Raw genomic sequence first — 14395 nt, forward strand, 5'->3', positions numbered from 1 at the left:
GAAATGCCTTCCCTTTCCTTACCAATTAAAATCCTACATATCCTGAAGACCAGTTGTTTTAGGCTCTTATGAAACCTTATCTGGAAACAGAAGGTCAACTCTGTTGCTAGGTAACATACTACTTAAAGTTAAAATGATGCCTGGTTGGTAAATTGCATCTGGACTGGGAAGATTTATACATGAACTACAAATACCTGATGGGGATGTGATATTTTGGACTTCCCTGAGTGATGACGTGTGATTAGGCAGGTTCCTTGTCCCTGGAGGCTAGGGCTATGGAGTTGTTACAAGAGATACTGCCTTTAAGGGCATGAGGCTTCTGATCCAGGAACATTCTTGTACCCACCCTATATTCATCTTGTCTTCTTGCACCTGATCTGTCACCTGGGGAGCATGGACTGATGTTTGTACTGACATAAAGAATCGCACTGAAGAAAAACTCTGAAGCTGCCCTGCTAGCCAGTGGCATTTCCTGTATTATATCTTTCTTGATAGATCTACTGTGGCTCATAGTAGTCTTATGAGTCTGAATGTTTAGTTGGACTAAGAAGACCTGCTTTGAGGAGTTGCATCAATATGCAGACATATTGTCCTAAATACTAATACCCCTTGCACACCTGGACTTAAAACCACTGGGACTATACTCAGGGTTAAGGTAATAAAGCATGGCTTACCTTTGGAAGGAGCTGGATTGCCTGTAGAATTCTTTGTCTGTGCCCAGAATTAAGGATTCCAATTTCCAACAGATCTTGATCTTCCATAACATTGCTTCCCTGAAACAAAACCAGAAATGTTATAAATTAAATCAGGCATTTTTACTGTGGGTAAATAATGATTTTCTTAATACAGAGAAAAATAACCAACAAGTGATCTGATTTTTATAGACAAAAACATAGAGTCATTCTTCTGTGAGGGTGAGGTGAGAGTAGATCACCTATATGACTGTGTTGAAGGTTCTGGGAAAGTTTTCTTTCCCTCACAAATACTCTCATGGCTTACTATTTATGGTTGGATTATCTGCATTGGGAATTCATTCCTGTGACTCAAAACCTTGTTCCCCTAAAAATGTATATGCTTTTAGGAAGAGTTGTCATTTAAAACTATCAGTGACCTATGCATTGAGGTGAATGAACAAGTTTTTTTTCCCTCTGAAAATAGATTTTGTAAGAAGAGCTGATGGAATAATTGAAGTATACTAGGCAAGTTAAAAGAGAATTAATAATTAATCTTAAATATTGGATATCAGATACCTGATCAAGATGTGAGGACAGAACAATGAGTAAGATGCAGGTCCCTGCCCTCAACTGTCTATTCCTTCCAGTCCAGTGATGGAAACAGATTGTTCAAAGGCAGTTAGGACGCTGTGAATATGCTATGATGGTGACACATGCTTGGTAGTGTAGAGGGAATCTGGGATACGTTTGCAGGGGAGATGATGTCTAATCAGATGTCTGAAGGATGGTTTGGATTTAGCATTCAAAATGGGGAGGACTAGGAGAAATTATGTGCAATGTCGTGTGGGTAAGAAAGAACACAGTTTACTTGGAAACATCAAATTCTAGGATAAGTTGGAGAGAGGAACGAAAGGTAAGTCTGGAAAGATAAGGAAAGGCCAGACTATACAGACGTTGTATGCCACGCTGAGGAATTTAGACTTCATCTTGACCATAATGGGAAGCCTGGACAGATTTTAAGAAAAGGAGTTACATGATGAGATTCCATATTTAGAAGGATCAATTTGTTTTCTGTGGCTGGGCCACAGTTTCCTTACCTATAAAATGATGAGGTTGAGCCACATAATCTCCAAGGATCAGTCTAGTCCTGATATTCTCTGATTTCAATGATTTTTTGACCTCTGATTAATATTCCAACACAGAAATTTATTTATTTATTTATTTTGGCTGTGCCATGCGGCTTGTGGGATTTTAGTTCCCTGACCAGGGATCAAACCCGGGCCCTCAGCAATAAGAGGGCGGAGTCCTAACCACTGAGCTGCCAGGGAACTCCCTGTAACACAGAAATCTATAAATGGCTTATTTTGTCCCTAAATTTTAGTCTCTTGGAGCTTGCAAGCTAGAGTTTCCCTTTAAATAAGTCTATAGAGAAGTTCAAGAATTCAGATCACTGCTTTCTATGGACAAGTCAAACTCTGTCCTACTAATGTGTAAAATAAAAACACTTATGAATAGAAATTACAGAATACCTATTTATGGAGAGCAATGGGTACTGATGAATATTTAAAGCAAAAGAGAATGAACTGGAAAGGGCAATCATGGGAGCATGGAGACAGTTAGAAGACCACAGTAGTTGTTCTACAGATGATGTGGGCTTAGACTAAGGTAGTGGTCACAGGAGACTGAAAGAAGTGAGTGGATCTGAAAACTATCAAGAAGTTTGACTTGGTGACTGAATGCACAGAATGATGGAGAAATTCAGAATACACATCAGTTCCAGGCTTCAGCAGTAGGGGTGGATCATGATGCCTTTTCCTGAGAAAGTAAAGGAGGAGGGGCCAGTTTACTATGGTGCGAAGACTAATCTCTGTCCCTGAACTGGCACAGAGCAGATGAATGTAAACAATTTAATATCGGACTATGTTACAAATGGATGTAATTGGCTGTTCTTAGAAAGATTAAAGTCATTAGAATGGCATCATAGCTAGGGATTTACAATGGGCGCTCACCGGACAAAAACATTCCACCTACTCATAGTAACATTCCTGTGCTTAAGCTACTCTGGCCACCTTGGAGAAGGCAGAACTACGCAGGTGGAGCAGCATGATAATAAAAGCCTAATGCAAACAAATAAGCCAGTCTTGGGAGTACGCTACAGGAAACACTGCTCTCAGAAAGTACTCAGTGCACACAATAGGGCATGGCTAAGGATATAAATGACTTCATTTTGAGAAAGCTTTATTATTTTCAGAAATGGACTAGTGTGTCATGAGTGTGATATATGATACCGTTCTGTGTTTGACTTTCACTCTTTAAGGGGTTTTCCAAAGTAGTTAAAAGGCCCTTAAAAAACAAAAACAAAAACAAAACAAAAAAAAACTTTGGCCACCTATGTATTAGATCATTATCTGGTTTTCCGCTGGCTAAATTACCAGCCCACAACTTAAGCTTATAAAAAATATAGAACCTGGGTTCTTTGTACAAACACAAAACACATCAGGATGCTAGTCTGAATTAGCTACTATCTATAGGTAACACTGAAAACTTGATTTCAGTGTTTGAATACTGAAATGATTTAAAAAATTTAATCCTTAAATCATAAACAATACGAAAAGACAACCCTCAGAATGAGAGAGAATATTTGCAAATGAAGCAACTGACAAAGGATTAATCTCCAAAATTTACAAGCAGCTCATGCAGCTCAATATCAAAAAAACAAACAACCCAATCCAAAAATGGGCAGAAGACCTAAACAGACATTTCTCCAAAGAAGATATACAGATTGCCAACAAACACATGAAAGAATGCTCAACATCATTAATCATTAGAGAAATGCAAGTCAAAACTACCATGAGATATCATCTCACACCGGTCAGAATGGCCATCATCAAAAAATCTACAAACACTAAATGCTAGAGAGGGTGTGGAGAAAGGGAACCCTCTTACAGTGTTGGTGGGAATGGAAATTGATACAGCCACTATGGAGAACAGTATGGAGGTTCCTTAAGAAACTAAAAATAGAACTACCATACGACCCAGCAATCCCACTACTGAGCATATACCCTGAGAAAACCATAATTCAAAAAGAGTCATGTACCAAAATGTTCATTGCAGCTCTATTTACAATAGCCAGGACATGGAAGCAACCTATGTGTCCATCAACATGAATGGATAAAGAAGATGTGGCACATATATACAATGGAATATTACTCAGCCATAAAAAGAAATGAAATTGAGTTATTTGTAGTGAGGTGGATGGACCTAGAGTCTGTCATACAGAGTGAAGTAAGGCAGAAAGAGAAAAACAAATACAGTATGCTAACACATATATATGGAATCTAAAAAAAAAAAAAAAGGTCATGAAGAACCTAGGGTCGGAGGAGCTTCAAGATGGCGGAAGAGTAAGTCGCGGAGATCACCTTCCTCCCCACAGATACATCAGAAATACATCTACACGTGGAACAACTCCAACAGAACACCTACTGGACGCTGGCAGAAGACCTCAGACCTCCCAAAAGGCAAGAAACTCCCCATGTACCTGGGTAGGGCAAAAGAAAAAAGAAAAAACAGAGACAAAAGGATAAGGACGGCACCTGCACCAGTGGGAGGGAGCTGTGAAGGAGGAAAGGTCTCCACACACTAGGAAGCCCCTTCGCGGGCGGAGACTGCGGGAGGCGGAGCGGGGTTGGGAGCTTCGGCGCCGCGGAGGAGAGCGCAGCCACAGGGGTGCGGAGGGTGAAGCGGAGAGATTCCCGCACAGAGGATCGGGGCCGACCGGCACTCACCAGCCCGAGAGGCTTGTGTGCTCACCCGCCGGGGCAGGCTGGGCTGGGAGCTGAGGCTCGGGCTTCGGTCGGAGCGCAGGGAGAGAGGACTGGGGTTGGCGGCGTGAACACAGCCTGAAGGGGGCTAGTGCACCTCGGCTCGCCGGGATGGAGTCCGGGAGAGAGTCTGGAGCTGCCGAAGAGGGAAGAGACTTTTTCTGGCCTCTTTGTTTCCTGGTGCGCGAGGAGATGGGATTAAGAGCGCTGCTTAAAGGAGCTCCAGAGACGGGTGCGAGCCGCGGCTATCAGCGCGGACCCCAGAGACGGGCATGAGACGCTAAGGCTGCTGCTGCCGCCACCAAGAAGCCTGTGAGCAAGCACAGGTCACTGTCCACACCTCCCTTCCGGGAGCCTGTGCAGCCCGCCACTGCCAAGTTCCTGGGATCCAGGGACAACTTCCCCGGAAGAACGCACGGTGCGCCTCAGACTGGTGCAACGTCATGCTGGCTTCTGCCGCCGCAGGCCCGCCCCACATCCGTTCCGCTCCCTCCCCCCGGCCTGAGTGAGCCAGAGCCCCCGAATCAGCTGCTCCTTTAACCCCGTCCTGTCTGAGCGAAGAACAGATGCCCTCAGGAGACCTACATGCAGAGACGGGTCCAAATCCAAAGCTGAACCCCTGGAGCTGTGCGAACAAAGAAGAGAAAGGGAAATCTCTCCCAGCAGCCTCAGAAGCAGCGGATTAAAGCTCCACGATCAACTTGATGTGCCCTGCATCTGTGGAATACCTGAATAGACAACGAATCATCCCAAATGGAGGAGGTGGACTTTGGGAGCAACGATATATGTATATTTTTTACCTTTTTCTCTTTTTGTGACTGTGTATGTGTATGCTTCTGTGTGTGATTTTGCCCGTATAGCTTTGCTTTTACCATTTGTCCTAGGGTTCTGCCTGTCCGTTTTATTTTTTTTCACATAAAAATTCTTTTTTCTTAATAATTATTTTTTATTTTAATAACTTTATTTTATCTTTTTCTTTCTTTCTTTCTTTTTTTCCTCCCTTTTATTCTGAGCCGTGTGGAGGACAGGCTCCTGGTGCTCCAGCCAGGCATCAGGGCTGTGCCACTGAGGTGGGAGAACCAAGTTCAGGACACTGGTCCACAAGAGACCTTCCAGTTCCACATAATATCAAACGGCGAAAATCTCCCAGAGATCTCCATCTCAACTCCAAGACCCAGCTCCACTAAACGACCAGCAAGCTACAGTGCTAGACACCCTATGCCAAACAACTAGCAAGACAGGAACACAACCCCATCCATTAGCATCCATTTAGAGGCTGCCTAAAACCATAAGTCCACAGACACCCCAAAACACACCACCAGACGTGCATCTGCCCATCAGAGAGACAAGATCCAGCCTCATCCACCAGAACACAGGCACTAGTCCCCTTCACCAGGAAGCCTACACAACCCACTGAACCAACTTTAGCCACTGGGGACAGACACCAAAAACAATGGGAACCTGCAGCTGGCGAAAAGAAGACACCAAACACAGTAAGTTAAGCAAAATGAGAAGACAGAGAAACACACAGCAGGTGAAGGAGCAAGGCAAAAACCCACCAGACCTAACAAATGAAGAGGAAATAGGCAGTCTACCTGAAAAAGAATTCAGAATAATGACAGTAAAGACGATCCCAAATCTTGGAAATAGAATGGAGAATATACAAGAAATGTTTAACAAGGACCTAGAAGAACTAAAGAGCAAACAAACAGTGATGAACAACACAATGAATGAAATTAAAAATTCTCTAGAAGGGATCAATAGCAGAATAACTGAGGCAGAAGAAGGGATAAGTGACCTGGAAGATAAAATAGTGGAAATAACTACTGCAGAGCAGAATAAAGAAAAAAGAAAGAAAAGAATTGAGAACAGTCTCAGAGACCTCTGGGACAACATTAAACGCACCAACATTCGAATTATAGGGGTTCCAGAAGAAGAAGAGAAAAAGAAAGGGACTGAGAGAATATTTGAAGAGATTATAGTTGAAAACTTCCCTAATATGGGAAAGGAAATAATTAATCAAGTCCAGGAAGCACAGAGAGTCCCATACAGGATAAATCCAAGGAGAAACATGCCAAGACACATATTAATCAAACTATCAAAAATTAAATACAAAGAAAAAATATTAAAAGCAGCAAGGGAAAAACAACAAATAACACACAAGGGAATCCCCATAAGGATAACACCTGATCTTTCAGCAGAAACTCTGCAAGCCAGAAGGTAGTTCCAGTATATGTTTAAAGTGATGAAGGAGAAAAACCTACAACCAAGATTACTCTACCCAGCAAGGATCTCATTCACATTTGATGGAGAAATTAAAACCTTTACAGACAAGCAAAAGCTAAGAGAATTCAGCACCGCGAAACCAGCTTTCCAACAAATGCTAAAGGAACTTCTCTAGGTAGGAAACACAAGGGAAGGAAAAGACCTACAATAACAAACCCAAAACAATTAAGAAAATGGGAATAGGAACATACATATCGATAATTACCTTAAATGTAAATGGATTAAATGCTCCAACCAAAAGACATAGGTTGGCTGCATGGATACAAAAACAAGATCTGTATATATGCTATCTACAAGAGATCCACTTCAGGCCTAGGGACACATACAGACTGAACGTGAGGGGATGGAAAAGGAAATTCCATGCAAATGGAAATCAAAAGAAAGCTGGAGTAGCAATTCTCATATCAGACAAAATTGACTTTAAAACAAAGACTATCACAATAGAAAAAGAGGGACACTACATAATGATCAAGGGACCAATCCAGGAAGAAGTTATAACGATTGTAAATATTTATGCACCCAACATACGAGCACCTCAATGCATAAGGCAAATGCTAACAGCCATAAAAGGGTAAATCGGTAGTAACACAGTCATAGCAGGGGACTTTAACACCACACTTTCACCAATGGACAGATAATCCAAAATGAAGATAAATAAGGAAACACAAGCTTTAAATGATACATCAAACAAGATGGACTTAACTGACATTTATAGGACATTCCATCCAAAAGCAACAGAATACACATTCTTCTCAAGTGCTCATGGAACATTCTCCAGGTTAGATCATATCTTGGGTCACAAATCAAGCCTTGGTAAATTTAAGAAACTTGAAATCGTATCAGGTATCTTTTCTGACCACAACGCTATGAGCCTAGATATCAATTACAGGAAAAAATCTGTAAGAAATACAAACACATGGAGGCTAAACAACGTACTACTTAATAACCAAGAGATCACTGAAAAAATCAAAGAGGAAATCAAAAAATACCTAGAAACAAATGAGAATGAAAACACGATGACCCAAAACCTATGGGATGCAGCAAAAGCAGTTCTAAGAGGGAAGTTTATAGCAATACAATCCTACCTTAAGAGACAAGAAACATCTCAAATAAACAACCTAACCTTACACCAAAAGCAATTGAGAGAGAGAAAACAGAAAAGCCCACAGATCATGAAGGAAAGAAATCATAAAGATCAGATAAGAAATAAAGGAAAAAGAAATGAAGGAAACGATAGCAAAGATCAATAAAACTAAATGCTGGTTCTTTGAGAAGATAAACAAAATGGATAAACCATTAGCCAGACTTATCAAGAAAAAAAGGGGAGAAGACTCAAATCAATAGAATTAGAAATGAAAAAGGAGAAGTAACAACTGACACTGGAGAAATACAAAGGATCATGAGAGATTACTACAAGCAACTATATGCCAATAAAATGGACAATTTATTAAAAATGGACAAATTCTTAGAAATGCAGAACCTTCTGAGACTGAACCAGGAAGAAATAGAAAATATGAACAGACCAATCACAAGCACTGAAATCGAAACTGTGATTAAATATCTTCTAACAAACAAAAGCCCAGGACCAGATGGCTTCACAGGAGAATTCTATCAAACATTTAGAGAAGAGTTAACACCTATGCTTCTCAAACTCTTCCAAAATATAGCAGAGGGAGGAAGACTCCCAAAACTCATTCTACGAGGCCACCATCACTCTGATATAAAAACCAGACAAAGTTGTCACAGAACTACAGGCCAATATCAGTGATTAACATAGATGCAAAAATCCTCAACAAAAGACTAGCAAACAGAATCTAACAGCACATTAAAAGGATCATACACTATGATCAAGTGGGGTTTATCCAAGGAATGCAAGGCTTCTTCATATATGCAAATCAATCAACATGATACACCATATTAACAAATTGAAGGAGAAAAACCATATGATCATCTCAATAGATGCAGAGAAAGCTTTCAACAAAATTCAACACCTATTTATGATAAAAACCCTCCAGAAAGTAGGCACAGAGGGAACTTTCCTCAACATAATAAAGTCCATATATGACAAACCCACAGCCACCATCGTCCTCAATGGTGAAAAACTGAAAGCATTTCCACTAAGATCAGGAACAAGAGAAGGTTGCCCACTCTTACCACTATTATTCAACATAGTTTTGGAAGTTTTAGCCACAGCAATCAGAGAAGAAAAAGAAATAAAAGGAATCCAAATTGGAAAAGAAGAAGTAAAGCTGTCACTGTTTGCAGATGACATGATACTATACATAGAGAATCCTAAAAATGCTACCTGAAAACTACTAGAGCTAATCAATGAATTTGGTAAAGTAGCAGGATACAACATTAATGCACAGCAATCTCTTGCATTCCTATACACTAATGATGAAAAATCTGAAAGTGAAGTTAAGAGAACACTCTCATTTACCATTGCAACAAAAAGAATACAATATCTAGGAATAAACCTACCTAAGGAGACAAAAGACCTGTATGCAAAAATTATAAGACACTGATGAAAGAAATTAAAGATGATACAAATAGATGGAGAGATATACCATGTTCTTGGATTGGAAGAATCAACACTGTGAAAATGAGTATACTACCCAAAGGAATCTACAAATTCAGTGCAATCCCTATGAAACTGCCACTGGCATTTTTCACAGAAGTAGGAACAAAAAATTTCACAATTTGTATGGAAACACAAAAGACCCCGAATTGCCAAAGCAATCTTGGGAAAGAAAAACGGAGCTGGAGGAATCAGGCTCCGTGACTTCAGACTATACTACAAAGCTACAGTAATCATGACAGTATGGTACTGGCAAAGAAACAGAAATATAGATGAATGGAACAGGAGAGAAAGCCCAGAGATAAACCCACACACATACGGTCACCTTATCTTTGATAAAGGAGGCAAAAATATACAGTGGAGAGAAGACAGCCTCTTCAATAAGTGGTGCTGGGAGAACTGGACAGCTACATATAAAAGAATGAAATTAGAACACTCCCTAACACCATACACAGAAATAAACTGAAAATGGATTACAGACCTAAATGTAAGGCCAGACACTATCAAACTCTTAGAGGAAAACATAGGCAGAACACTCTATGACATAAATCACAGCAAGATCCTTTTTGACCCACCTCCTAGAGCAATGGAAGTAAAAACAAAAATAAACAAATGGGACCTAATGAAACTTAAGAACTCTTGTACAGCATAGGAAACCATAAACAAGGCGAAAAGACAACCCTCAGAATGGGAGGAAATATTTACAAATGAGGCAAATGACAAAGGATTAATCTCCAAAATTTACAAGCAGCTCATGCAGCTCAATATTAAAAAAACAAACAACCCAATCTAAAAATAGGCAGAAGACCTAAATAGACATTTCTGTGAAGAAGATATACAGATTGCAACAGACACATGAAAGAATGCTCAACATCATTAATCATTCAAGAAATGCAGATCAAAACTACCATGAGATATCATCTCACACCAGTCAGAATGGCCATCATCAAAAAATCTACAAACACTAAATGCTGGAGAGGGTGTAGAGAAAAGGGAACCCTCTTGCAGTGTTGGTGGGAATGGAAATTGATACAGCCACTATGGAGAACAGTATGGAGGTTCCTTAAGAAACTAAAAATAGAACTACCATACAACCGAGCAATCCCACTACTGGGCATATACCCTGAGAAAACCATAATTCAAAAAGAGTCATGTACCAAAATGTTCATTGCAGCTCTATTTACAATAGCCAGGACATGGAATCAACCGAAGTGTTCATCAATAGATGAATGAATAAAGAAGATATGGCACATATATACAAGGGAATATTACTCAGCCATAAGAAGGAATGAAACTGAGTTATTTGTAGTGAGGTGGATGGACCTAGACACTGTCATACAGAGTGAAGTAAGTCAGAAAGAGAAAAAGAAATAGCACATATATATGGCATCTAAAAGAAAAAAAAAGGTCATGAAGAATCTAGGTGCAAGACAGGAATAAAGATGCAGAGCTACTAGAGGATGGACTTGAGGATACAGCGAGGAGGAAGGGTAAGCTGGGACAAAGTGAGAGAGTCGAATGGACATACATACACTACCAAACGTAAAACAGAATGCTAGTGTGAAGCAGCCGCATAGCACAGGGAGATCAGCTTGGTGCTTTTTGACCACCTACAGGGGTGGGATAGGGAGGGTGGGAGGGAGGGAGATGCAAGAGGGAAGAGGTATGGGGACATATGTATATGTATAGCTGATTCACTTTGTTATAAAGCAGAAACTAACACACCATTGTAAAGTGATTATACTACAATAAAGATGTTAAAAAAATAAATGTTAAAAAAATAAATAAAATGGTCAATTTTAATTAAAAAAATAAGAACCTAGGGGCAAGAGGGGAATAAAGGTATAAAGATGCAGACGTATCAGAGAATGGTCTTGAGGATATGGGGAGGGGGAGGTGTAAGCTGGGAGAAAGTAAGAGAGTGGCATGGACATATATACACTACCAAATGTAAAATAGATAGCTAGTGGGAAGCAGCCGCATAGCACAGGGAGATCAGCTCAGTGCTTTGTGACCACCTACAGAGGTGGAATAAGGAGGGTGGGAGGGAGGGATAAGCAAGAGGGAGGGGATATGCGGAGGTATGTATATGTATAACTGATTCACTTTGTTATAAAGCAGAAACTAACACACTATTGTAAAGCAATTATACTCCAATAATGATGCTTTTAAAAAAATGAACAACAATAACAAAAAATACACATTAAAAAATATTTAATCTTTAGAGACCACTGTTCTTCCTCTAAACCACCACCTTATCTATCTTCAGTTAAGTGAGGAAACATTTTGAAGAACTGTAGGGAAGTTAGACAACTTCTCTTTGGGTCAAATATCCTAGCATACAGGACAATTACCAAACACTTTTGAAAAATGAGCGAAATCTGTGAAACGCACAATGCAAATGGTGAGAATGTGCCCAAGAGGAAATGGTCATAGTTGTGGAAATGTAAAGAAAAGGATTCACTGTCCCCAGTGAGGTATTCCGTTGGAAATTTTCTGTTTTCTTTCTTATTGTAATATATAGGGATAGCAAAAATGTCCTGGTGCATCACCTAGCCAGCCTTTTTTCAAAATAGCACGAGGCTTGGAGTCTAAAGGCCTGGGTTCAGGTCTTATCTGGGTAAACATGGCTAAGTCATATATTGTTTCTGAGCCTTGTGGTCCTCACCCATAAAATGAAGCCGTTTAACAAACACCCATTCAGTTCTAAAATGCGATGATTTCAGTCATGCCCAACTTTTGATTAGTATCGTTCTATGTAAATATAGATTGTATAATTTGAAACTACATTTTAGTGTTTCAGAACTTGTAACTTAAATTGTTTTAAGGAGTAATTATAGAGAAGTGCAAGAATGCATTTTTTTTTTTTTGACAAATCAATCTCAGTACTAGGAACTTACAAAATTTCTTATAAGGAGAAATCATAGAATACCTTATTTTTGTAGTATCATGGATTCTTACAGATTTTCAGAGAAAAATCACATGTTTCAAATCTTGCAACTAACCATTTTGCTTGTACTTGGGTAACAGCTGTGCTATCAAGGACAATAAAAATTTCCGTTTTTTCTAGGGAGCTACAGTTTACTCTCTTATTATCATTTGCCTTCACTGAATGTTAGAAAATCTCAGCTTAATTCCTTTTTTTCTCAATAAAAGCTGAACATACACTCTAGCTTTCTCTTTCTTCCATCCATTTTTCACACGACTGTCAGACCAGTGGTGTCTGGAGTAGAGTTCCATCAGGTCTGTCTTCTACCTAACCACCTACCACACTGCACTCTCTACCCCCTCATCTCCTTGTACACATGATCTCTCTATTTGTTCATCTCCCATTTACTCCTCAACCCACCGCAATAGGCTTTTACCCCCATTAACTCCATAGAACTTCTCCATGAAATGTTAAGAATGACCTCTCAATTGCCGTATCTAGTTGATTATTTTCAATCCTGACTTCAAGGATTCATTGGCCACATGTGGCTGGTGGCTACATATTGGATAATGCAAATATAGAACATTTCTGTCATCATAGAATGTTCTATTAGACAGTGCCTCTCTACAGTCAAAGACATGAAAACTGTAGTTGAATCACATAAACGGGGCAATAACGAGGATGTGACAGGGAATGAAAACAGGCAGTCAAAGAAACTCATGAATCATTCTCAGGATATAACTGATGTTCCTGTTAGTCAAAGTTCATGAACATTAAATTTAGAATCTTTAGCAAATTCTCTTCTAATTTTTCAGTCATTAAAACAAATTAGTAGCTGGTTCTGCTTTCATTAGTGTTTCTTCATTATAGGGCTAGAAATCTATGCTACCAAAATGACAAGTCCAATTGAGAAATTATTCACTATATTCTTAGCATGCTACCAGGCACATGGCACAGACATTTAAGGAATAATAATCAGGAGACAAAGTTGTTTAGTTAATGACTTTCTAAAAGGATCAAAGTCCCAAGGCAGTGTTTTTAGAACAGCTGTTTATTCACTGACAGGAAATGTCTAATCCAGGGCGTCTTTGTTGCTTTCTTAAATCATGGAATGAAGAAAAGTAATGTAATATTTTATGCACTAAGAGTTGAAAGCTGAAGTTTCTGTGACCATGGGGAGAATATCTTATGTACTGGATTTTTTCAGCTGTGATAAACTAATAAGATGACCAAATAGAATAAAAAGCACTGCTTCGTACTTAGTGATCCATTTGAAGTAGGATAGCTATTTATTGAAATCATTTCTCAGAAGTATCTCTGCTGATCTTTTCTGTCTCTGAGAATTTCAGCTTGAAAAGTTCTCGTTTTCATAACCTTAATGTCATATCACATTCATTTAGAAGGCTTTCCTTCACATTGCATATTATATAAAATGCTAAGGAAACATATTTAAGGACCAGAGAGAACTGGTTTCTTCTTATTATAAGCTTGAGTTGGATGTTATTTATTCTCTTCAGTTCAAGACTGAAAAAAATCAGTAAGATACTATTGATTGGAGGAGATTTCTTTTGCTCTATAATTAACTAAATTAGATTCTTCTTTACAGTTGGTGTGGCCTTAAATATTTAAAATAGAATATTTCGGTAGTAGAATGAATGATACCACAATCTTGCAAATTCACACATGGAAAAACATATTTTAGTTTATTTTTAATATAGCTTTTTTACAGCATAAATGGTGGTATAAAACATGGTGGTATAAAACTATATATGATTTTCTTGGAATAACAATGCTACCTTAAGCTTCTATAAAGATTTTGAGTCAATTTGATATCAGTTTACAGGTAAATGCAATGTATGTCTTTGCTGCATGATAACGATAATAACTACTGTGATAAATACCAGATTTATAATCCCTTATCAGTGTTGGAACAAAGCTTTATTTAGTTTATCAGACAGAAACATGAGTTACCATAAGTGATCAGATAATGAATGATGTGCTTCTTCCCATTTTAATTCCCTCTCTCACATTAATGAAACGGCAGTAGAAGAAAATATTGTAGTATATATATATATATATATATATATATATATATATGTTTTTTTTT

The 14395-nt window shown here is 39.0% G+C and overlaps 1 protein-coding gene across 8 annotated transcripts in view; it reads right to left on the reverse strand.

Annotated features, from left to right (window-relative positions):
- Positions 1–14395, reverse strand: part of ANKS1B (ankyrin repeat and sterile alpha motif domain containing 1B) — an 895734-nt gene that overhangs the window by 359533 nt on the left and 521806 nt on the right. For all 8 annotated transcript variants that reach the window (XM_007467172.1, XM_007467174.1, XM_007467175.1 and 5 more), the window contains one exon: positions 675–773. In XM_007467172.1, coding sequence (XP_007467234.1) covers positions 675–773 — 99 coding nt within the window. The remainder of the gene's footprint in view (positions 1–674; positions 774–14395) is intronic.

This window comes from Lipotes vexillifer, unplaced genomic scaffold (genome assembly GCF_000442215.2).
Source record: "Lipotes vexillifer unplaced genomic scaffold, Lipotes_vexillifer_v1.1 scaffold237, whole genome shotgun sequence".
Taxonomy (NCBI): domain Eukaryota; kingdom Metazoa; phylum Chordata; class Mammalia; order Artiodactyla; family Lipotidae; genus Lipotes; species Lipotes vexillifer.